General features: G+C 41.9%; 1 protein-coding gene and 1 pseudogene across 2 annotated transcripts in view; one reads left to right on the top strand and one right to left on the bottom strand.

Moving 5' to 3' along the window:
* Positions 1-729: 729 nt before the first annotated feature.
* Gtf2a1l (general transcription factor IIA subunit 1 like) overlaps positions 730-25830 on the bottom strand; it is a 41545-nt gene continuing 16444 nt past the window's right edge. For both annotated transcript variants that reach the window (XM_038320450.1, XM_038320449.1), the window contains 6 exons: positions 24012-24067; positions 21293-21377; positions 19014-19603; positions 3395-3655; positions 2645-2734; positions 730-837 (listed from right to left, as the gene is read on the bottom strand). In XM_038320450.1, the coding sequence (XP_038176378.1) occupies positions 730-837; positions 2645-2734; positions 3395-3655; positions 19014-19603; positions 21293-21377; positions 24012-24067 (1190 nt within the window). The remainder of the gene's footprint in view (positions 838-2644; positions 2735-3394; positions 3656-19013; positions 19604-21292; positions 21378-24011; positions 24068-25830) is intronic.
* LOC119808109 lies at positions 9126-9565 on the top strand (annotated as a pseudogene).

Genomic DNA, 25830 nt, shown 5'->3' on the forward strand with positions numbered 1-25830 from the left:
TAGGTTTTTATTTTTGTTATTTATTTCAACAGCACAGAGTCAGTCAAATAATGCAGAAGGCCTCCATGCCAAAGGGAGGTGTCATTTCTGACATCTTTACTGCACTTCTGTCATGTGTGTCCATGTGCACTCAAATAGAGGCTTCACATTCTAAGTGTGTTCTATTGTGTGGATCTTGGCCAAAACCTTGGGAATTACTGAATCAGATAACTCCACAAGACCTGGGTTTTTAGACAGCATCATCTGAGGCTGGCGAGTGAGTATAAGATTCAAAGTAATTTGGTAAGCTCTGACTTCTCTATGTGGCTACCTCAAACCTACCAATAGTTATATCAGTGCATGAAGAGAATGGTTATTTCCCTTCATCTTATAGCTTACTATTGAATAGATTTTGTCTGCATTTTTAAAAGACAAGGGGTATGAGGGAATGTAGGTAGGCTATGGTGACTTTTCTAATCACTAAATGTGACATCTCCTGTGCTGTAGCAACCAGTGCAATTGACAATGATAGAGACCATAAGGGGGCACCAGCCAAGCCGGAAAACAAAGGAAATGTAAAGTTGTAGATTTGCATCTGCATTTGAACTATAATTTTATTTTATTCAATATAGTGAACAAAAAAGTTAATCAACTCTTTGATGGACTACATATAAAATAAAATTGTGGTTCACAACATAAAATATACTAGTCCCTCATGTTCACATAGCTGATGCACTGAGCTTCTAGTGTTTACCACTCGGCCTCACCAATGGCTTTTGCAAATACATAGTCTCTCCCTCCAAAGCACATGACACCATCTTTCAAGTAGAATTTCCATCTGTTCTTGCTTCGGTGAATCTGGAGAGAGAAAAATAATTCAGACTACGTTTGTAAACTAAGGGATCACTTGCTATTCTTTAAAATAGCAAGTGGGATTATTGTGGTCCTAAATATAAGACCTTCTCAGGATACTTTATTCATTTTTTTAGCAAACATTTGAGTTCCTATATGCAAAATACCAGCTCAAGTACTGAAGATATATTAAGTCATTCATACATAATGAGAACCATCACTCCTTATCAAAATAACAATAATTGACTCCATAGCTACACAGACCCAAGTCTGTGGATTGCTCAGATCCCTTATGTAAATGGCCTTATATATTTCCTACAACCTATACACATCCTCCTGGAAGATTTACACAATCTCTGGGCTATTTGTAGCACCTAATGTGGTGCAAATGCTTTTAAATGACAGTAATACTGAATTGTTCAGGAAATAGTGACCAAAAATAAGTCTTCAAATGTTCAGTAAACGTGTAATTTTACAAAGGGTTTTGATCCCCTTGGTTGACTCTGCAGCGGAAACTGCAGGTATAGAGGGCTGACTGTAGACCTTAAGATTTGTAAGTAGAAAAATATCCTGTCTTTGAAGAGTTTACATTTTAATGGAGAGGGAGACCAAACCTGATAAATTACCAGTTTCTATCTATACAAAATGGTAGAAGTAATAAGGAATTTTTTTAAAGTAAGAGTTAACTTTTATAACAATTAAAAGCATTATCCTCTGTCTCCTTTAAGTATATCAAATTATGACTTAAAATACTATATTAATATCCACTTCATATTCACCAGGATGTCACAGATATAAATACCATGTGATAAGTAGTAGCAAGGATGTGGGCATCCCAAACAAAGCTGCCAAGATTGTTCTATGCACATAATCCATCCCTCTACCTATCTGCTTTGTATCATGCTACGCTGCATGCCTGCTTTCCAGCACATCTCCAAGGGACAAGGCAGGCAAGCCCCATTTCAAAGGGGGGCTTTGAAATCACCCATGAAGGTTTGCAGAGATTCCAACAACAAAGATTCCTTGTATCTCCTTGCTCTCTACCACATAGCTTAAGGTTGATTCATGTGTTACCAGCATTCACTTTACTTCTCACGCTCTGTCATCTTATCATGTGTGATTTGTTTTTAATCCTGTAGGAAATGCTGTGTTTGAATAAGGTCGTCACCTCCTTAAGACAGAGATTATCATTTAGGGCAGGGGTGCGGCCTAATGGCTTAGTGCAGAGACCTTGCCTCACAAGTGCTACATCAGTTCACCAGGAGGAAAACAATGATTATCACTTTCGAGTGTTACCATCCCATACAGCACCGTGGTAGACCCAAAACACACCCTCATCTTTACAGAAGTGGGCTGCAGAGATCACTCAAAAGATGACCGGACCAACATAAGGACCTGAGTTTGAGACCCAGATCCACATGAAAAGGAGCTGGGCATAGCAGTGCACACTTGGAATCCCAGTGCTGGGGAGGCAAGTGGGCAGATCAATGGGACTTGTTGACCAGCCAGACTAGCCTACGTGGTTAGCTCCAGGCTGATGAAAAGCCCTGTCTCTAAAAACAAGGTAGAAAAGCACCTAAGGAACAATGGCAGAAGTTATCCTCTGGCTTCCATGCACATATACATCCATACATACGTGTGCACCCACACAAATGTGCACACAATGTACATGCACACACATACAGAATTAAACAGCTGTTCTGTGAGTCACTTGACTGAGAACTGGAACTCGCCATCATATATCGCACTATTTTATATTCCTCTCAATGTAAGTTCAATTAATAAGCTCCAAGTACAAAGGTGAGCACAGTACCTTATCATACTGACAGACAATTACATTCTCTGTGTCAAACAGGTCTGGCACGTCCTGCTCACTGACGTCATCTCCGGAATTTAGAGGATCCTAAAGATGAAAGATGATCACATTAAGGGATTTCACGATACTTCAAATTTTTTAAAGATAGAAGAACATAGACATAAAGGGGCCTGAAGAGACAGAATAGTGCTTTTTGCTTTAAAGTCAAATCACCTTGATTTGAATTCCAGTTGGACCACTTAATAATTACATCGACCTTGGGCAAATTATCAAAATTCCCTGTATCTAAGTTTTCTCATCCATGAAATGACAAGTTCAATGAGATCCAGAGGATACCAGGACTGTTGAAGATAGGAACTCAGATAAGACAACACCATAGGCAGATATATAAAGGCAGTCACAAGTGAGAGCCAACAGCCCTCACCAACGGAACTACCACATTCTACTCCAATTTCATCACATTTATTAGAAAAGTACAAAAACTGTGTCTCCTAAGCCTCCTACTATGTCTGATTTTAATCAACAAATAGATTTTAAGCAACAAATAGAAAACCAATTCCTAATCATGTAATGGCAGGTTAAATTACAGCTTAAGTGGGAATGCTAAGGCCCTACATACAGATAATTCTGATTTTAAGACTAAAGGTGAAGTTGATCTTAACTAGAATTGCATTTGGCTCTGAAGCACACAAAAGCATGAATCTCATTCGTGAGTGACCCAAGTCTAGGCTCGGGTGAGCTCGTCACCTCTTCCATGGTGTCTATTTGCTGGTCCTCGTTGTCACTGCTGTTTGCAGGCGAATCTTCAGTTGATACACTGTCAGCTTCTTCCTCGAGCACTGTGAGGTCACCCGCACCCGCCATCCCTGGGAATTCATTCTCATCTACGTCTCTTATACTTCCCACATCTTCAGTAGACGAGTTATCGCCAGTTCCATCTATTTGAATTATTTCATTAATGTCATCATCGATTACCTGAATATTCAGGTCCCTCTCAGAAGTAGCATTCTGCAAAAGGAAGAGGCACTGTTGAGTTCTCCAGGTCACGCGGGGCATTAAAACACTGAATACGGATGTTAAATGACTGGCAAATACTACAAAAGTGGCCATTTAAACATATATCTGTCTTCTAATATCAGTCTTTAAACTTGGAATTCTGGGATATCTTTAGCATTTCTAACAAGAAAGATTGTTCAGTTACAAGTTAAGTAAATGCACAATCATACACTGGTACCTAATGAGCTCCCTGCTTTCACATACTATTTGCCAGCTTTTATATACATTCCTACTGAATTTTAATGTGATTAAAGTGGCAACTGAATGATGTAGAAAAGACAGTGACTTTAGGAATGAACGCAACTGCCGTAGGATGATATAGGTCAAAGCAGTCAATACAGAACAGCAATGTTATTTTACTTAGCCTGAGGAGCCTATAGTAGAAATGTTTGTGGGGGCAGAAGTAAAATGAAGACTACCAAGATGTGGGAGGAAGAGAGGCATGAGGAGCAGATACTATCTCAGTTGGGGTTTCTATTGCTGTGAAGAGACACCATGACCACAACAAGCTTTATAAGAAAACATTTAATTAAGGCTGGCTTATAGTTCAGAGATTTAACCATTATCATCATGGTGGGAAACATGGCAGCTCACAGGCAGACATGGGCTGGAAAGGTACTTTGAGAGTTCTCTATCTACAGGCAGCAGGAAGAGAGTGAGTCACTGGGCCTTGCTTGAGAATCTGAGACCTCAAAGCCCATCCCCAGTGGCACACTTCCTCCAACAATGCCACACCTACTCCAACGAGGCCACAGCTCCTAATAGTGCCACTCCCTATGGGCCTATGGGAGCCGTTTTCATTCAAGCCATTGCAGGTACCATTCTTTACAATGATGGAAACCTTCTGGAAATGGATAGCGAAGCTGGAGGTAAATTTAATTATTAACCTGGCTATATAGAGAACCATCACTTTTATCATGCTTTCTCTCAGAGTATACAAATATCTGGTAAATATTTTATATGCATTTTCTAATTTAAATCTAAGTGCAACACACCGAGATGAGACACTATGGCTTACAAGATCACAAAGGCAGCAAAGAGTGAAATGGGATTAAAACCCAAGCTTGTTTACAGAGGGTGCCCCTCCAATGCACCCTATTAACTCTCACTGGTCTGCCACAGGCATGCTAGAGTGCCCCCAAACTTCAAGTCTGTCACATGTGGGCTAGCGCTCCCCCAAACTTCAAGTCTGTCACAGGTGGGCTAGAGCTCCCCCAAACTTCAAGTCTGTCACAGGTGGGCTAGCACTCCCCCAAATTTCAAGTCTGTCACAGGTGGGCTAGAGCTCCCCCAAACTTCAAGTCTGTCACAGGTGGGCTAGAGATCCCCCAAACTTTAAGTCTGTCACAGGTGGGCTAGCGCTCCCCCAAACTTCAAGTCTGTCACAGGTGGGCTAGAGCTCCCCCAAACTTCAAGTCTGTCACAGGTGGCTAGAGCTCCCCAAAGCTCCAAGCTTCTTAAGGAAAAGAGATACTTTATGTAACCATAAATACCACAGAACTTAAAGCAGAATACTTATCTTTTTGAGCAAAATCATCCCTTTAAGAAACCAATCAAAGTATAAACATATATATGTAATAAAAGGGAATATGCACTATGGGCATGGTTTCAAAGGTGTTTAAAAACCTGTATTAGTACTGGGGAAATTAAGCAAAACTTCAGATTAATGCACTGCCCAATGTATTTAAATGTATGACATGTTTCTAAGAGACTTATGCCCAATATGAACATAGTTGTACATGAGAAGTGATTTTCAAAACTCCTCTCTGTCGTGAAGATGATTAACAGAAACATTCATTTTTTCTCATTAAAATGACTTTATGTGGTTTTAATCATTTATTTTAATGACTAAAAGGAAATGAAAATAATTTGAACACTAATGGAAGTCCAGATCTGGCCCTGCATGCCTCTATTACCAGCACTCTGGAGGCTAAGGCAAGAGGATCACGTGAGTTCAAGGCCACTGTCTCAGAAACGAAGACTTGGTGATGAGCTCCAGGTGCGACCAGGCAGCACAAGGACATGGCAGCTGTTTGGGAAGCATGTGGGCATGGGGACACCCGGTATCTAACAGTGGATCACATTGGCTCTAAGGACAAGGTGAACAAGTACAGACCAAGGGCACAGAAAGGTTAGCTATCAGACCTCATAGCAGCCTAAGGAACTGTTGGATTCTTCAAGGTCACTGAAGCTAGCAAGACTTCCAAGCAGGCTCAAGAAGCTTTATTGCAGTTTGAACAATTAGAATTTCTTTGCACTCCTGTGCTGTGATGATACAGGCAACACAATTATACACTTTAATGCATCACCTCAAGATACTGCTTTAACATAGGAAATACTCAGCTTGTTTTTGAGTGGATGGCTATGCTTCTGGGATGCATATCCATATAAATATTCTCTATAATGAATCCTCATAAAGCACTCTTAAAAATAACCTTACAGAGATTTAATATTAATAAACAGATAAGTAATTAGTTTACATGCAATTAACTGTTATAACATTGGAAATAGAATGCATTCACAGATGGATGAAGGTGCATCATTTATGCAGAAATGAATGGCTATGGTGTGACTGAAATATAAATAAGTCTAAATTATAGAAACAAGATAATGTTTATTCATGTACAAAAAAGAATAGCCACTGTCATGATAAAAATGTTAAAAAGAATACCACTGCCACACTATCAAAGAGCAGAAGCCAAGCAGTCACATCGCAGCTTTGCTTGACTTCATTTTAAAAAAAAAATCTATTTGGGGTACCGGACACTGAAGGACAAAAAGCCCTTGGTTGTGTGGAACATATAACTACATCTCTCCATGAGAATGATGGCTATCTCCAAGTGTACCTACTATAAACCTGAGTCTCTCCTTTTCTATACAAGATGTCTGACCATCAATCAAAATAAAAGGTAACAAGAAACCAAAAAAGCAAGAAAGGCCAGCTACAGGCAGGAAAGCCAACCAAGAGAATCAGACTTCGATGTCAGAATCAGACTATGATGTCAGAGTCAGACTATGATGTCAGAATCAGACTATGATGTCAGAGTCAGACTATGATGTCAGAATCAGACTATGATGTCAGAATCAGACTATGACATCAGAATCAGACTGTAATGTTAAAATCATACTGTGATGTCAAAATCAGACTGTGATGTCAGAAATCAGACTGATGTCAGAATAGACTGTGATGTCAGAATTAGACTGTGATGTCAGAATCAGATTCCGGTATCAGAATCAGACTGTGATTGATAGTAGGCAATCCAGTGAGAAACATGGGCAGCATGAATAAGCATAATCCTAGCATGGGAATTTCCTTGGACATAGGGAAAGTATAAGTCAAATGGAAATTCTAAAAATAAAAATCATCAGAGTAAAAATTCTATCTGAAGGAGTCATCAGTACAATCAATATAGACAAAGAAAGAATCAAAAGTATGCAGAAAAAAGAGAAAAACACAGAACCGACCAACAAGCAGTTTAGTAAATATACAGGTATAAATGGTCTAAACACACCAATTACAAAGCCATCAGGATGAACCAAATTAACAAGACCCGATAATATCCTGTGTATAAGAAACCACTTTAAATATAACACAGATCAATTAAAAGTATCTAAGGTGAGGGCTAGAGAACTGACACAGCACTAATTCTCAGCACCCAGCACCATCAGGCAGCTCACAATTGCCTCTGCCTCTCAGATGCCAGGGTTAAAGGCTTGCATCTTCCTTCATTCCCTTCCCCAGGCCACTCTCAGCAATCCTTTACTGAAGGAAATTTTGTCCACCTGTAAGGCATCTACAAAAGCCCACAGCCAGCCGGGCGGTGGTGGCGCACGCCTTTAATCCCAGCACTCGGGAGGCAGAGGCAGGCGGATCTCTGAGTTCGAGGCCAGCCTGGTCTACAGGAGCTAGTTCCAGGACAGGCTCTAGAAACTACAGGGAAACCCTGTCTCGAAAAAAACCAAAAAAAGAAGTTGGAAAAAAAAAAAAAAGCCCACAGCCAGCACAGCACTTGCTAACAAGACTCGACATTATTCCCTAGGGACCAAGAGTGAAACGCTGGCTCTCTCTCACTATAATTATGAACTAGAAGTCTTAGAGAGATGAGAAAAAAAGAAAGAAAAAGATGCTGGCAAGGAATCAATTAAGTTGGTTCTGTTCACAATGATTACAACTGTATAACACATTTCTAAGGACTATACAAAATTCCCTGGTTTTAAGAGGTGACAGAATATAAGATCAGCTTACAAAAATTGTATGTCTACACCTAGCAATAATAAATAACTGAAACTGTAAACCAATACATTTGAAGCAGGAAGAGAAAAGCACCTTTTACATTCATTAGCTCTTTGCCAGATTTCTAGCATAACACCCAAAGGCAGAATGCAGGGGGACAATATAAAGTGCTTAAAATAGGGAAGGTGTTGAATCCAATCCCAACAAACACTGTTTTAGTGATTTGTATAGCTGTTGCCACTTCTCCCTCCCCCTTTGCATAAAGTTTACCTTCCATCTTAAACAAGAGGGGAAAATTAAACTGTTCCCAGATAAAAGGTAAAGGCATCCATCACCACTGGTTTTCCTAGGAGACCTTTGGGTTAAAATCAAAGGATACTAACAGGGAAACAATAGGAAGACATTTTCCAAAAAGGGGAGTTGACAACAGCAAATACAGATTCCCACATTACTATAATTTTAGTGCAATGGTCTTTTTATTCTTCTCTAAGGTTTAAGAGACAAAAGCATAAATCTATGAATCTAAATATGTAAATACAACCTGTGACAATAAAGAAAAGCAGAGAATGGCTTAAATGTGAAGAAGAAAGCTTTTGTTTGGCTAAATTTGTTGTTGTCAGAATCAAAGGGGTTATTACCATGTGAAGACAATATATTTAATCCCCATAATAACCAAAATGAAAACAGCTAAAGAATATCACAAAGTGGGAATGTTAAGGAAATCAAAATGTACCAATATAAGAATGCCAACTAAACAGAAAAGAAAGCAGCAAAGAAGAAATCAAAGAATAAAATCCCAAGGCACATATAAAACAAGTAACAAAATGATAAGAGTTACCCCTTCCCTATCAATAATTACCTAAAACATACATGAATCAAATCATTTCTATCAATCCATTTTGTGTTGTTCTTACAAATTACTTGAGCCTGAGAAATCTATAAAGAAAAGAGGTTGTTTGGTGTAGAAGGTCCTTCTGTTTAATGTGTTGCTTTCATTGGTTAATGAATAAAGAAACTGCCTTGGCCTTTTGATAGTGCAGAACTCAGGTAGGCATGGAAAACAGAACTGAATGCTGGGAGGAAGAAAGCAGAGTCAGGGGGATGCCATGGATTCTCCACCTGAGACGGACTCCGGTTAGAATCTTTCCCCGTGCCCTTTCCCCTGGCTAGCAGTGTGGAGGCCACACGATGGCTGGAGTTACTGTAAAAGACATTAACCAGCAGGAGTTCGTCAGAGCTCTGGCAGCCTTCCTCAAAAAGTCCGGGAAGCTGAAAGTCCCCAAATGGGTGGACACAGTCAAGCTGGCCAAACATAAAGAAAGAGCTTGCCCCCTATGATGAGAACTGGTTCTACACACGAGCTGCTTCTACAGCACGGCACCTGTACCTGCGTGGTGGTGCTGGGGTTGGCTCCATGACCAAGATCTATGGAGGACGGCAGAGAAATGGTGTCAGACCCAGCCACTTCAGCAGAGGCTCCAAGAGTGTGACCCGCCGCATTCTCCAAGCCCTGGAGGGACTGAAAATGGGGAAAAGGACCAAGATGGGGGAGCAAGCTAACACCTCAGGGACAGAGAGATCTGGACAGGATTGCCGGACAGGTGGCAGCTGCCAACAAGAAGCATTAGAACAAAGGGTGCTGGGTTAATAAATTGCCTCATTCATAAAAAAAAAAAAAAAAAAAAAGAATCTTTCCCAGTAAGCAACTGCCAAATGGCAATACACAGATTAATAGAAATGATTAAATCAAGATGTAAGAGTTAGCCAATAAGAGGCTAGAGATAGTGGCCAGGCAGTGATTTAATTAATACAATTTCAATTTCTATATGGTTATTTCAGGGCTAAGCTAGCCGGGCGGCTGGGACAAACAAGCAATCCCTCTCCTTACAACAGTTTTTCATATTCTAGGACTTCAGAAGGAGCCAGCACCTGCTTGAGTCTGATGGAGATGTCACAAGCATAGGGAATCACAATGGAGGGACCATATGGAGAGGAGTGGAACACTAGAACCTGGGGAGGAGCCAAGCCAATTTCTTTTCACACCTGAAGTTCATGGGGATACTCTTTGAGCCATCCCATTCTAGGAGTTCAGCATGAATCTATCCTGATGGTGGACCTAGGACATGACTGAGTTCTTCTTCCTTTTCAAATGCTCCTACATCAGCTCCACCTTTCTGGTGACTAAACCAGCAGGAGATTTTCTCTGTCCAAGTCATTTCCCAAACAAAACACATAGACTACAGACTGGATTGAAAAAGACAGAACTCAACCATCTGCTGTCTACATGATCCTAACTGAAAATCTAAGAACATGGATAGGTTGAAAAATAAAAAGACAGAAAATTAAAAGGCACACGATAGTAGCAAAGAAATCAGTAGAAGATGTGTCGTTGGAAGGGGGAGGAGGAAAGAAGGAAGAAAAGAAAGAGAGAAGGAAAGAAGAGAGAGAGGAAGGAAGGAAGGAAGGAAGGAAGGAAGGAAGGAAGGAAGGAAGGAAGGAAGAGAAAATAGAAAAAGCAGACTTTAGGTAAAAAAAAACGATTATAAAAACGAGGAAGGAAAGAAGGGAGGGCGGAAAGAAGAACACAGAATCCTAAGAGATTATCTCATCAAAGAGATTATAATTATAAATATGTCACCAAATATAAGAGTCACATATGCAACAAACGCTGAAAGGATGGAAGGCAGGGACAATGCTAGGACAGCAAGAGGCTTTAATACCTCACTTCCAGTGGCATATAGATAGAAATTCAATGACCAAATAATGAACTTAACAATAGAACCAGTAGGACTTAGAATAGATGACTCTTCTGGTTCATTTTCTGTCAGTGTTATCAACACCATGACCAAAAGTAAGCCATAGCCCATCACTGCGGGAAGATCAGGGCAGGAGCCCAAACAGGAGCAGAAACGGAAACATGGAGGAATGCTGCCTTCCGTATACTGCCCAGGCCTACCTGCCTAGGGAAGGCACCACGCACAGTGGGCTGGCCCACCTACATCAACTAGCAATAAGAAACTGCCCACGCACATTCCGGCAGGCCAATGGAGACAATTCCTCAATTGTGGATCTGTCTTCCAAGATAATTCTTAACTTGTGTCAAGTGGATAATAACTAACTGGGAAAAGATACAAAGGAACTCTCCATCCATCAGAAGCAGACTTGCACAATAATAGTCACTAAGATTGACTATCTTTGGATGAAAGACAAATTCAGAAAAAAATCATATTAAGCATCTTTTATGATCATAATACTAGAAATAATTGTGAATAAAGTTACAAAAATAAAAAATTAGAATAAATATTAGAAATCCACAACTAGAAATAGCATGAGGAAAACTACAAAATCTATAAATATGTATCAATTAAACATCATATATTTAAACTCAGTGGGTTAAAAAAGAAATTATAAAATCTTAAGATCTTAAATGAAACAACAGTTCAGTGTGGAGCACATACTTGTAAGCCTAACACTCAACAGGCTGAGGCAAGAGGACTGTCAGTTCAAGACCAGCATGAGCTCTCAATAAATAATAAAATTTAAAAGGAAGGACACATAACACACATTCCAAAGTTTACAGGTTCTAGAAGGACCTAACTAAGATTTAAAAGACCAATCTCAAATTAGCAACCTAACCTAATACATGACAGAATGGTGGTGTAGGGGGTGAAGTGGGATCCAAGGTTATCAGAAGTACTAACGAACAGAAATAAAACAAAAAAAATGGAGAAAAAGGAAAGGAAAGTAATAAAATCAAAAGTCAGTTCTTCAAACAGAATGATGAAATGGATGACTCTTTATTTAGAAAAAGAAGATTCATACACCCCAAATCCCAAACAAGGGACATCACTATTGACCTTACAGACACAAGGAGCCTTCATAGAATGCTAAGAACGCTTCTCCACCAACACAATGAGAAGTCTAGGAGAGCTAGAGAGGAGACTCAGCAGTTAAAAGCAAATGCTGCTCTTCTAGGTTCCCAGCAGCCATGCTGAGCAGCTCACAGACACCAGTAACTCCAGCTCCAGAAGACCTCGCACCTTCTTCTGGCCTCCATGGGCACCTGCAGTCATGTACATGGGCACACACATTCATATATACAATATTAAAAATAAGTCTTTAAAGAAAATGGAAAGGTAGATGAAATAGATATATCCCTGGGAACCTAGCCTCGAGATTGAAAAAATAGACACTCTGAACAGATTGTGGTTGTCAACCAATTCTCTCTTGGTATATCTATAGAGCTGACACAGCCCAAAAGAAATCCCAGCTGGGTTTCAGGTTTTTGTTGTTTTGTTTTGTTTTGTTTTGTTTTGTTTTCAGTTAACAAGCTGATTGTCACATTTCTACGGAAATACAGAGGAATTAGAACAGCCAAAATGATTTTGAAAAAGAAAAAATTTGAAAAACTCTTTCTCTGATGCCCAGCTTACTTTAAAACCCCTACAATAAAGATAATGCAGTACTGGTGAAAGCAAATAGTCATGGGTCAAGTAGAAGAAAGAATGCCCAGAAATAAATCAGTACAAGACAATTAAAATTGAAGATGAGCTGTCCCAGAGAGCCAACATGCTTTTCACAGGGTTTCTCAGATGTTTATGTGTGGCCCCTTTATAATAGAGAAATATTTATCTAACCCCAGCTATACCGTAGAGGCCCAAAAATGTGATCATATTCCACCTTGCCTGAAGGTCAGGGAGTCTGAGTTTATTTTGCTCACTCAAAGTTGTTGACACCAAGTGTGCGTACACAACCTGACCTAGGGTTTGGTTACTTGGTGCTTTGGACATTAAGATGGTTCATACAGGTAGACCCACTCCACCCTGACCAAAGGTCAGAGAAGCATACTTCTGCTCCTTCTTTTGAAATAGGAGGTTTGACCTAGAGAGTGACTACCTTTAGGATTCTTGGTTTAGGGTGGGTTCACTGCCTAAACAACAAGGATTAAGTACTGAACCAAGAAATTGTTCTAGTTGTCCTTTGTATCATGTTAAAGCAGTCTTTTGTCTTCTTCTCCCCTTTTGTATTGGGGTACAAAAGTGTATGGAAAATTAACATGGGCGAACTCAGAAGTCAAAATTCAGCAGTCAGAATTCACTGAGTTGCCTTCCCATTACTTTGCTGTGTCTCTGTGATTCTTCTTATCTCTGTTCCTCCTACTTAACTTTTCTAATTTTCTTGCCCCTACCTTGGAATATACAAACCCACCATGGCTAGGACAGCAGCAAAAGTCAACCCAAATAGGTGGCTCACAATGCTATACAAATTCCAAAACTAGAAAACAACCCAAATGCCCTCCTGGTAAACTCGGGTACATTCATAAAAGGATATGTTGCTGCATGCAACAGCATAGGGTAATCTCAAGTATGCCACTAAAGCTGCACACTGCACAGCTCCAGTTGACTGTCATTCTGGAAAAGGCAGCTCCATGCTGAAAGAAAGCAGACCCAGTGAAGGACTTTGGAGACTGGGGGCAGAGGAAAGGCAATGACTACAAACACACCCAGGCATTCCTGGGAGTAATGCAAAGGTTCTCAAGCACAGTTGTGCTTGCTTTGTAGAACTGCCTGTTTGCCCAAGTTCACACTGTACACCAAAAGAGGTGAATTTTACTATATTTAGATTCTACCTCAATGAGTCTGACTTTTTAAAAGGAAGTAACTGAGTCAGTCCTAGTCCTGAATCAACGCCAAATGTGGTTTTTCATTTTAACAGCAAAAAGGAAACCTTAAATTACAAATATCTTTTGTAAAAAATGAACTGCAACCCCTACAGGACTTTGTTCAATGAGTTACCAGCTTACTAGGTGATGTGACAAATCCCAGGACTAGGCTGGGAAGTTGGCTCGGTGGTAAGAGTACTTGCTGCTACTAAGGTCCTATCCTCAGCACCCTTCAGAAAGCAGGTGTGGCTGCTCAAGCCAGTAACCCCAAGCTGAGTGGAGGCAGCAGTTCACTGGCTAGCCAGCTAGCTGAAAAACCATAAGCTCCCAGTTCAGTAAGCCCGTTTGAAGCGGACAAGGCATAGAAAGATAGAGAAGGACACCAAACATGCTCCTCTGATCTTTCCCTGACTGTGTGCAACATCCATATCACCCCCTGCTCCCCTCCCCAGACCCCTTCTCCCCAGTCTCTTCACTTCTCTCCCCCCCCCCTCACTTCCTTTCCCTCCCTCCCTGTTCCTCTCTCCAGGACTCTGAATTGAATTAAAATAAGACCCTATTTTTCTGAAACTAGGGAACTCCTTTTTACTCAGAGAGAAAAGGAATATTATAAACTCAAATTTCTTATCAATGACGTCAACAGTTTTGCTTTTTTCATTTCTAACTTCTGTCTTCAGAAGCAAACACTGGAAAGTTCACATAGCTGCTGGCTATGATGTCTCCCCGACTGCACAACCAAAAGAGCCAATCGTGCTCCACAGCATCCACAATGAATGCTGAAGGACGGTGCACACAAAGACTCCAGAATTTCACAGAGCCAACCACACGCCAATAAATCCTTCACAAGAAATGTTAGGAAGGGGTTGTCCTTCCCTCTCAAAAGAGCAAACATTAAGCAGGGGTTTCATCAGCACTTTTCTTTCAAAAGCTGGAAAAATCCTGTAGAAAGGAGAATATAACACTTCATCTACATTTTTGATACATGCATTGGAAAAAAACAATAATTCAAAACCGTGACTTAAAAGTCTTCAAGTTTTATGTCAGCAGACATGACTTCTGGAAGAACTGGCTTTGGCCTTGCAGTAATACAGGCCACCTGCAGGAGCCCACAGCATAAGCCCTCTACTGCAGCAGAGAAACCCTGCTTGTGGAGGAAGCATCCACAGACGGTGCGCTGGTGTGCAGGGTCTCAAGCCCTGCCAAGTAGAAGACATTCACTGTTACAAAGAAGTGAGTTTCCAGCTAGAAAAGGAAAAAGACTCACAGCATAGGAATTGTTTAATGACATCAGTGTGTGGATGGGAATTAGAATCAGAGGCCTGCTGCCCTCAGAAGCACCTGGCAATTTTACCCTGTTGAATGTTAAAGGAATGTCAGTGTCGTTCCTTCATGAATCCTGTGTGAATGTCGAAAATGTCAGCAGTTTAGCTGCAAGACAATGCAATGAGGTGGGGTGGCTGCTTCAGCCTCCCTTCTGTAGAGCAAACCAGCTGCTCAATGACCAAGATCTTCCACTTCGCAAAGGTGACTAAAGTGTGTGTGGGTTTTGTGGCTATGTCATAAAATAAATAAGATGAGATTCCTTAAGGTAAAGCTTTGCCAAGTCCAACTTCCAACCATCACAATTCAGAAATAACTACACTATCCCAGTGGCTGGCAGGACAGAACGTCAGAATCCAGGGCAACATCCCCGCCATCTTCAGCTTTGATTCTGTACAATCCAGTTCCTCACAGGGGCAGGACAAAGCATCTCTTGTTCTTTTGTTGTTGTCATTGCTTTCTGAGACAGGGATTCACTGTACTTTGGAGCCTGTCCTGGAACTAGTTCTTGTAGACCAGGCTGGCCTCAAACTCAGAGATCCACCTGCCTCTGCCTCCTGAGTGCTGGGATTACAGAAATGTGTGTGCCACCACCACCCAGCTGTGTCTCTTATTCTTTTTTTTTTCATGGTTTATTTTTTTATATTTAAAAATTTCCATCTCCTCCTCTCCTCTTCTCCCTTCCCTCCCCTCCTCCTCCCCCTTCCCTCCCCTCCTTCTCCCCCTTCCCTCCCCTCCCCTCCACCCATGCCTCCCCTCCATCCCTCTCAAGGCCAAGGAGCCATCAGGGTTCCCCACTCCATGCTAAGACCAAGGTCCTCCCAACTCCCCCCAGGTCCAGGAAGGTGACCGACCAAGCTGAGAAGGCTCCCACAGAGCCCATCCATGCAGAAGAATCAGAGCCCAGCGCCATTGTCCTTTGCTTCTCAGTCAGCCCCCACCGTTGGCCACACTCAGAGAGATGGGTTTGTGTCTCTTATTCTTAACAGAAACTTAGTCTTGATCAATCATGATATGGTGACAGTGGCTACACGTTAGCCGGCAATGACAATAACACCCTGGGCCACCCTACTCCCGTGTGGCATGTGTGTTTCTGAGACTCCTTGTCGCTGTGACAAATACCTGAGAGAGACAGTTTAGAGCCATTATTCTGCTTCGTGGTTTCAGATTCTGAGCTCATTGGTTTGGGCCTCAAATGAAGGAGACCATCACGGCAATGGGGTATGCTTTGGGTGAGGTTGCTCACCTTGGCAGTAGGGAGCCGAGAAAGTATACTCCTGCTTCTAGGCTTCCTTTGTCCTCTTTTTATTTTCATCCTGTCCCCTGGCCAATGCAGAGAACATCTTTTTCCCTGGAAACACTCTCATGGACGCACCCAGAAACATACTTCAACAATCTCCTAAATGTCTCCTAATCTAAGCATGTTGACCATTGAAACAACCTAATTAATTACGTCAAAACTGACACACACAGCACGGAAGATTTTAGTATGGGTGAGGAATTTGAAAAAATGTTCAAACAGTTTTCCTTAGTAGACAAGGATTCTGGAGAGATTCAGAAACTATACAAGATCTGTGAGATGGCTTGGCAGGGAAGAACCCTTGCTGTTGCAAGAGGAAAGGCCTGAGTTAGAACCCCGGAACCCACATCAAAAGTCAGAGGCTGTAGTGATGAGACAAGCAGGCCTGCTTTTCATCCCGCCCAGCTCCCTCATGGCTAGCTTTATACCCGAAATAACAACACACAAATTGTATTCATTTAAATACTGCTTGGCCCATAGTTTCAGCCTCTTGCTGGCTAGCTCTCACATCTTGCTTAACCCATTTCTAATAATCTGTGTAGCACCACAAGGTGGTGGCTTACTGGGAAAGATTCAGCACGTCTGACCTGGTGGCTGGCTTCATGGCGACTGACCCAGAGAGGAGAGGCATGGCGATTGCCTCACTTCCCTCTTCCTCCCCGCATTCTGTTCTGTCTACTCCACCCACCTATGTTCTGACCTATCAGGCCAAGCAGTTTCTTTATTAATTAACCAATGACACAACAGATAGATAGAAACACTCCTACATCAAGAGGCAGTGATGTGCATCTCTAATCCCTGTGCTCCTATGGCCACATGAGAGGTGAAGACAGTGTTATGTTCCAGAAGCTTATGGGCTAGATAGCCTGCTATGCACCGCCCTACCACAAAAACATGAGAGACCCTGCTTCAACAAACTGGGAGAACTGATTCCTTAAACCTGTCCTCTGACCTGCACTTATACACTATGGTTTGCATAACTACACACACAGCAGGAGGAATAAAAAATGTAATTTTTTAAGAAAAAGACCTATAAAATCAAAATTGATAGAATTAGTGATCTTTGGTGTTGGCAATAAAATATTAGGCATGAGAGGAAGAATAAATAAGAAATTGGCAGAGAAGCAAAGGTCCATGTATATACAGGAAGACGCTGCAGCTTGTCTTTCAAGGTGATGGGCAAATGAAAATGTGTTAGACAGCCTGGCTTGTGATGTGAAGGACAGGCTGGGCTTCGCTTTACATGGGTCTCTAGAAGCCAGAAGATGACATAGCAACAGCTAATGCACCATGCATTCACCCACTGCAGGTAGGTAGCATGCTGCTGAGCACTCCAGCTCTGCTGACTAACCCACCCCCAGGAGCCCACATAATAGAGTCCAACCAGAAAGCTTACTGTTGGTCCTGAAGCTGAGTCTGTCCATGCCTTCTCTGACCATTCTCGAAGCTGTAAGGCTGTATTACACCCAGGTTACAAACCATCCCTGAATTCAGAAAGAAACATTCCATTGCTTGCTTATAAGTAGTCAAGCTGGAATTTTATTCTATTATGCTTCCAAGAGACCCATAAACTATCTTTGATTAACATTCCTGAATGAAGCTACTTTCTCCAAGCAGAAAAAATATGTGACAACAGCTAATAGAATAGACTAAATTCTTGATCATCACACCTCAAATATGCAAAGATCATACAAAATCCAGAATGAAAATGTTTCCAAAATTAAATGTCTTCCAAAAGAAAGAAAGAACAACTCACACTTAGCTACTTCTACCTCAGAACCAAATATCGCATACTTTGAGATTTGCCTGTATTAAGTTACTAAATTGTATGTTCTGGGGGGAAAAAATCACATTTTAATGTTAATTATTTATACCAAAATTAAAAGCAAACTTTCTAAAAGGCCTGGAACAAGTGTCATGAAAGATCTGAAATGTTCAAAGACAGAACAAGTTGTCCCCCACAGTCATCACTGTGAACTCAAAAATAGTTCAGAATACTTTGACAGCAGTCAGCCACGTACCCATCCTCCTCCACACTGTACCCATCATCCTCCACACTGTACCCATCATCCTCCACACTGTACCCATCATCCTCCTCCACACTGTACCCATCATCCTCCACACTGTACCCCATCTGTGTCCTAGCTGGAATAGTTAGAGGATGAGGATGCAGTTCAATGCTGGCCTGGCGTCTCCAGGCCCCTGGTGAGATCCCAGTGATGTAAGAGACAGTGAGAGAAGAGAGGGAAAGGAAGGAGGGGGAAGTGGAAGAAGACAAGAAAGGAAGGAGAAAGAACGAAAAATGGAAGAAAGAATGAGGACAAGAAGAAAAGGCAAGGGAAATAAAGGGAAAAGAAATTTTAATATTCTAAAGATAAAATGTCAGGTGGTTCTCAACTGTCCACTCTACCGACTGTGAGTGGAGTAAGGGATGAATTCTATCTGAGCATGAGGTTTCATTTTCTATATAACACTAAACTGGATAAATGGAATTACCTGTAAGAGTTTATGTTTCTAACGAGAAAATGAAATTGTCTTTGATTTTAATATGTTATTTTATTAATTCTTTAAGAATTTCATACAATATTTTTTATCATACTTATCTCCTCTCTCTTCCCCAAGTCAAACCGACATGTGAAACTTAACATGATGCACAAAAAAGAAACAATTTTCTATGGGAAAAATCATCATATATAATTCTGATTCATCTTTTACCTCAAAAGAAAAGCCTAGAAAATCTAACCACAGGCCACTGCCTATTTCCTCTATCAAGAAAATGAACACAGAACTCTACCTTCTCTGATGTAGGAGGGCTGCTGGGCTCCTCAGTGCTCCTCAGTTGCTTTCCAGAGTCACATCCATGCATCCTGTCCTTAAGGCCAGGGAGCTGCCCGTCAAGCATGTGGTGATGGAGAGGGCCCCGGGGACCCCGGGGGAAAGGACCACCATGCAGATTCTGAGTCATGTTTGCTGAGACGCCGAGCACCGGCTCCAGGCTAGACTCCGCTAGAGTGATGTGAGGCGCAAACCCCACACCGGGAAGGCCGAGGTACTGAGAGCTTTCCTGTGGCCTCAGCAAAGCTTCCGGCACAGTCTTGTGCTCATTTCCAGGGAGCCCACGCCTATCTGTGGTAGCATTTTCCAAGTGTTTCCTATCTACCGGAGCGGAATGCAGAATGGTAGGCTGTAGCAGCACAGGGTCCAGTCTGTGGGACTTCTCAGGAGCCGCTGGAAAAGGGCACGGGTGCAATGGTGGAACGCCGCTCTGTATTATTGAAGGCTGCCCAAGCTGCTGCAGGACTTGCTGGAATGGGTGCTGGAGAATATCTGTTCTTCCAGAAGTCTGTGTCACCATAACAGGCACATTAACTTTGTAAAGGTGACCTTTAAAAGGAGAAAATGAAATGGTAAGTATAATGCGTTTCTCTTTTCGTTTTGTGGGCAGTGTGTGTGTGGTGTCCACAGGTGTGCTCACAGACCCCAGAGAAAGACATCGATGTCCCAAGTTATTACTCTCTCTGCCTCATTTCTTGAGGCAGGAGCTAGTCTGGCAACCAGAAAATCCCGTGATCCTCCTGTCTTTGCTCTACACAGCACTGGCTTTTTCATAAGTGATGGGGATTCGAACTCAGGTCCTTAGGCTTGTTTCCCATGGCTTGCTCTACCCACCTTCCTATAGAACCCGGAACCACCATCCCAGGGATAGAACCACCAACTATGGCCCTCCCCCACTGATCACTAAATGAGAAAAATGCCTTACAGGTGAATCTAAAGGCGGCCTTTCCTCAGCTGAGGTTCCTTCCTCTGATGACTCTAGCCTGTGTCAAGCTGACACGGAACAGTACACACGCTTTCACTTTATATTTGCTAAAACTGATAAACGTGAGACAGCAAGCTGCCTCAGACCGGCACTCCATCACTGCGACTGTGCTCCCTTCAAGCGGCTCCTGAGAAGGGACCCTCCCGGACTCACGAGGTGGAAGGAGAGAACCAACAGACACAAGGTGTCCTCTGACCTGCCTACACACATATCCCCACCCCTACAGATACACACACAAGGTGTCCTCTGACCTCCCTACGAACATATCCCCACCCACACAGATACACACACAAGGTGTCCTCTGACCTCCCTACGCGCATATCCCCACCCACACAGATACACATACAAGGTGTCCTCTGACCTCCCTACACACATATCCCCACCCCCACAGATACACACATACACAAGGTGTCCTCTGACATCCCTAAGAACATATCCCCACCCACACAGATACACATACAAGGTGTCCTCTGACATACCTACATGCATATCCCCACCCACACAGATACACACACAAGGTGTCCTCTGACCTCCCTACACACATATCCCCACCCCCAAAGATACACACATACACAAGGTGTCCTCTGACCTCCCTACACACATATCCTCACCCCCACAAATACACAAATAAAGAAATAAAACCTAGTTTTGCATTTTGTTACTTTTTAAAGGTTCACATTTGTGCATGAGTGTGTGTTCGGTGGCACAGATGTTCGTGCACATGTGCATGCAGCACTCATGTGAGTCTGAAAAGGGCAGCAGAGCCCCGGTCCTGGAGTTAGGGATGGCTGTGAACTGCCGGGTGGATGCTGGGAACTAGACCCAGATCTGCTGGAAGAAGAAGCACTCTTAACCACTGAGCCATCTCTCCAGCCCCTAATTTCATATTTTTAATTAAAAAGAATTAAATTAAGCTAGTTAACTTGAATTGAATTTGAATGTATACTAAGTCTCTAATTCATAGGAAAGAGAACTGGGAATGGCAGGCCCAGCTTAGTTTCTTCTGTGGTGACTGCTTTCCTAACAATCACAACTGCTGTTTAATTTTTTTTCTCCTTTAAACATTTTATTAGAGGTTCCTATCCCCTCTAGCGTACAGTTTACTAAAACTCACAAAACCTTTCAGGAAGTAGAAGGTGGTTAAAGGTTGACACAATCAAAATACATGAGAAATTCTCAAGAACAAATACTTTTTAACAGATCACATAGTTTACTGTCCATGCTAAAATGAGTATCTTTAGAATAGCTCTCACCAGACGCAGTCTGCAGGGTCACGCCTGCTGGAACATGGATAGGATAGCCAGGAAAGGCCAAGTTTGCTCCACAGCTGGGGGTGTTCTAGACACAACAGATGTTTGTTAGAAAGTTATAAAAGGACCAGAATTATGTCTTTTGCCACACTATCACAGGAAGTCAAAAATATGATTCTCTCGACCATAGTTTGTTTTTTTGTTGTTGTTTTGGTTTCTTGTTTTGTTTTTTGGTTTTTTTTTTTTTTGAGACAGGGTTTCTCTGTGGCTTTGGAGCCTGTCCTGGAACTCACTCTTGTAGACCAGGCTGGTCTCGAACTCACAGAGATCCGTCAGCCTCTGCCTCCCGAGTGCTGGGATTAAAGGCGTGCGCCACCACCGCCCGGCTCTAGACCATAGTTTGACTACACTTAATATTTAAGGATGGACTGGAGAGATGACTCAGTGGTTAAGAGCACTGGCTGCTCTTCCAGAGGACCAAGATTCAATTCCCAGCACCCTCATGGTACCTCATGACTGTCTGTAATTTCCAGTTGCAGAGAATCCGATACCCTCACACAGACAAATGTACCCTTAAAATAAAAGATAAATAAACATTTAAGGCTAAGTTATCTGATTGAACCGCATGTTAACATTTGGTTCATATCATTCCATCAAGAGGAGTTCCACTGCAATAGTTAGCCATGAGGCCAGTAAATGATAATGACTAGAATGGACACCTTCCCATAACACTGGTCCAGGGCACAGCTATGCCTGGACCACTGGTTCTCAGAGGCCAAATGTAAGAGTCATAGTTTGCAAGGATCTTCCAGATTCTAAATTGGTCTTTAGCTGCATTTAAGTATATATAATAGTTCATCTGTACTATATAATTTTATATAATTAAACCTAGGATTTCTAAAAACCACTAAATTGAGACAAAGAAACATTTTTGTCTATCAGAGCTGCAAAAACGTAAGAGAACATGTGAATCTAGAGTTCCTGAAAAGGCAAATCACTGTCAAAGATTATGCAAACTGATTGGCTATCTAGAACTTTGGCTATCTAGAACTTCGTCATTATAGAGAGTTGTAATGGAGCAGATTGAGAGCCAAAATTATTCTGGAATTTGTTTAGTCCCCGTAACAGCCATGTATGTAACAGTCACCAATGTGTCTGATCTAACATCTTCTAGCTGGCATTTTGAGCCTTTGGAATCTATAAACAGGTAGCTTTCCCAACCCAGAAGCCAAGCCTGTCTTCAAATACCTCTAAAACCTAGGACGGAGATGTCACTTCTTTGCTGTAGTTTGCAAGCCTGGTGTCTGTCATGTATTTACTAAACACATGTGTGGTTTTTGTTTGTGATTATGAAAGCTCACATCAACATTTCTGTGATAGACACATCATTCACAGCAGCCTGAACTCACGTTCTAAGGCTGTGGTCGCTCTCTCCCTTAAACAGGAGCTATGCTCTACTTTGGCATAAGCAGCATGCAGTGTTTCTGGGGGTGTGGTAAAAACTGCTTTTCTCAGACCACTATTTATACAGAATGCACACTGACTAGAACAACTCTTTGGAAGGACAAGTTTGTAAACGTCAAAGTGAAAAACATGCACGCTTGTGTCTCAGAAATTCAACCTCTAGGAATTTACGGGATTATCTCATAAAGAGACATGTGCAAATATAACCAATAAAATTCTATATTAGAAGACGGAAAATAGAAAATTAGAAAATGTCCACCAATGAACTATTGTTAGCTACTACAGCGGGTCTTACTTTACCAGCAAGGAGAGCTCTTCTTAGTCAAGGAGAGGACCATAGAAAGAAAGCAGGAGGAGGAGGGAGGAAGGGAAGAAGGGAGGGGAGGAAAGGGAGGAAAGGGAGAGGGAGAGAAGATTACAGGAACAGCAAAGAGAGCAATTTTACTGTTTACCCATTCCGGAAATAAATGATCCAGTTTTAAACAACTACAACGATTATCTTCGGGGAATAGGCTCTTTCAGGATTTGCTTTATAAATGTGTTTTCACTTTTGACAGAATAGAATTCTGCAATCAAGGAAAAGGAGGATGGCTCCATAAATCTCAAAGACTGAGACATCCCATTGGTCTCCTACTAAAACAGAGTCATTCTCAAGAAAACCCTCATGGGGTGTTATCTTAATGAGTAAAGGTGAATGGCTGCCTGCTAGGCCTCACACCCCAGAAAGGCAATCCATGGACGTAAAGACGGTGTGAAATAGATCTGGGATTCTGACCATGGAAAAGAAGGAAATGTGGAAAAGTGTGCCTATCTAAAAGCTACTCGATTTTCTATAAATACTATAAAAAACATATAATTTTATTACCTGCCTCTAAGTCCTTGAGAAGGTGAAACAGTTTTTACTTTTATCAAAGTAAAAACAAGCAAAAACACTTAAACAGAATGAAAAGTATCAGATGACTCTACCATTGAAGAAAAGAAAACCAGGGAAAAGGTTTCCCCTTCAGAGGCACCAGGTATGAACGTACACTGCACATTAAACCCCCACACTCTGTAGTTACCACGTGACGCTGACGACTGTGGGAGACCAGGATATGTGGTGACCCATTCGCTGCAGGGCTCCTCCGGTTTTCCAAGGCCTAGAAACTACTGCTGACCCTTCTGGTCTTCTACATCTCCTCCCACTCAAGCCGAGGGCTGAGAACTACACCTGCCCTCAACCTTCTGCCACCCTTCAATGAGGAGACAAGCTACATACCAGGTCTTCTGGTGTGAAACTCGGGAGAGGTCTACCAGCAGGGATAAGCAACGATGCTGCATGGAAAATAAGATGGGACACAGCCATTAGAACTTACCCCTTTACATGGCCACGTATAGATCATTTTATTTCTAATATAATTGTGTCGGGTTATTTTTTTCTTGTACTATACTCTGATCACAGTCAATTGTAAATTACTTTTGAAACATATATTAGTCATGTTAGACCAAGCCAAATTCTAAACTTATGGTTCCATCCAAAGGGGAAAGCACTCAACTATATTTTTCCAGACAACTTTAAAGACTTTACAACAAAATTACTTGAAGTTATTAAAGCCAAATATCTCATTAAAATACAGTAGACTGTACATCAGAAATCCATAATGAAACATCCAGATTGTCTTCGGTAGTCAGAGAGGCTCTAAGTCTCCACAATAACTATGATAACTTTTCCCCAGGGAAAAAATAATATTAGAACATTTGTAAGAGATGATACTATTGATAAAAAGCACACAAGCAGAGACAAACACCAACGATGAATAAAGAAAATGTGGTAAGTGGGTGGAGAGATAGCTCAATGGTTAAGTGCATGTGCTATTCTTCCCTGAGACTGAGTTCGAGTCCTGCTAGGCCCTATCAGGTGGCTCACCTGTAACTCCAGGTCCAGAGGGAGCTGGCATCTCTGAACTCTGTGGGACCTGCACTCATGTGCATATCCATAATCACATACAGACACAGGCACATACTAATAAATTTTTGAAGGAAAATGTGCTACATGTGCCCAAGGAAATTTTAAAAGAAAAATGAAATCATGACGTATGCAAGGAAATGTTCAGAGCTGCAAGTCCTTACGTGACCCACAAAGCCACTCAGAACGACAGATAGCCCATGATCTCTAGCCTGTGAAACCTGCATTGAAAACTGTGAGAGTATGTATCCCACGGCATGAGATGTATATCTGCGTGAGGACACTAGACGGGGGACCAGGCCTGAGGAACAGGAGAGCTTCCTGGGGAAGGGGGAAGAGAGGTAACAGATATATGACTTGAAATGGAACAAAGGGCTATGGTGAGGGGAAGGGAGCGGCAGAGGAGAGGCCGGGGGAGGAGAGAACCACAACAGAGATGATGACACACACACCCATGAAAGCGCCATAATAAAGCTTGCTACTTTGAATACTAATTTAAAAATAATTTATAAAAACCATGCCATTTCGCCTTTAATAAAAGTAGGAGATTTTAGCGTGCTTATGCAGCCATGTGTGTACTGAGGGTGATGATATTAATTCTGACTCTTTTCCACATACTGCACTAAGGAAAATCGCCCCAAGGTCTGTTTTTGATGCAAGAATGGCTCCATCACACACAACAAATAGCTCAATAGAGCACTTTTTCCAAAGCTAACCATCCTCCCCACATTAACTAGAAGTGGGGCTATGCACTGATGGTTAATGAAGCACACAATTATTTTTATCCTCTACTCATCTATGGCTTTGCTTATTAGCAGGCATTCTCTTAGAAAAGCCAAATGAAAAAGAACTGGAGTGGCAGGAACTCAATGGTGTTAGTCATAATTAGCTGGAGAGAGCAAAGCTGATGCTGCCCCAGCCTAAGCCCTGCTCTTGAGGATATAAAATGGTTCTTCGGCATCTGAAGCCTAAGAAAAACCAGCAGTGACCTTTTTCTCGCAAGCCCCTTGTAATAAACCCTAAAGGACAATTCTCCATGTTTAAGGGAATCAACAAAGCTATCTGAGAACTGCTAACACATTCCCATAGACATCAGAATGAAAGCCAGACCGGACAGATCTGAGAAGCTCTG

Source organism: Arvicola amphibius, chromosome 2, assembly GCF_903992535.2.
Source record: "Arvicola amphibius chromosome 2, mArvAmp1.2, whole genome shotgun sequence".
NCBI classification, from domain to species: domain Eukaryota; kingdom Metazoa; phylum Chordata; class Mammalia; order Rodentia; family Cricetidae; genus Arvicola; species Arvicola amphibius.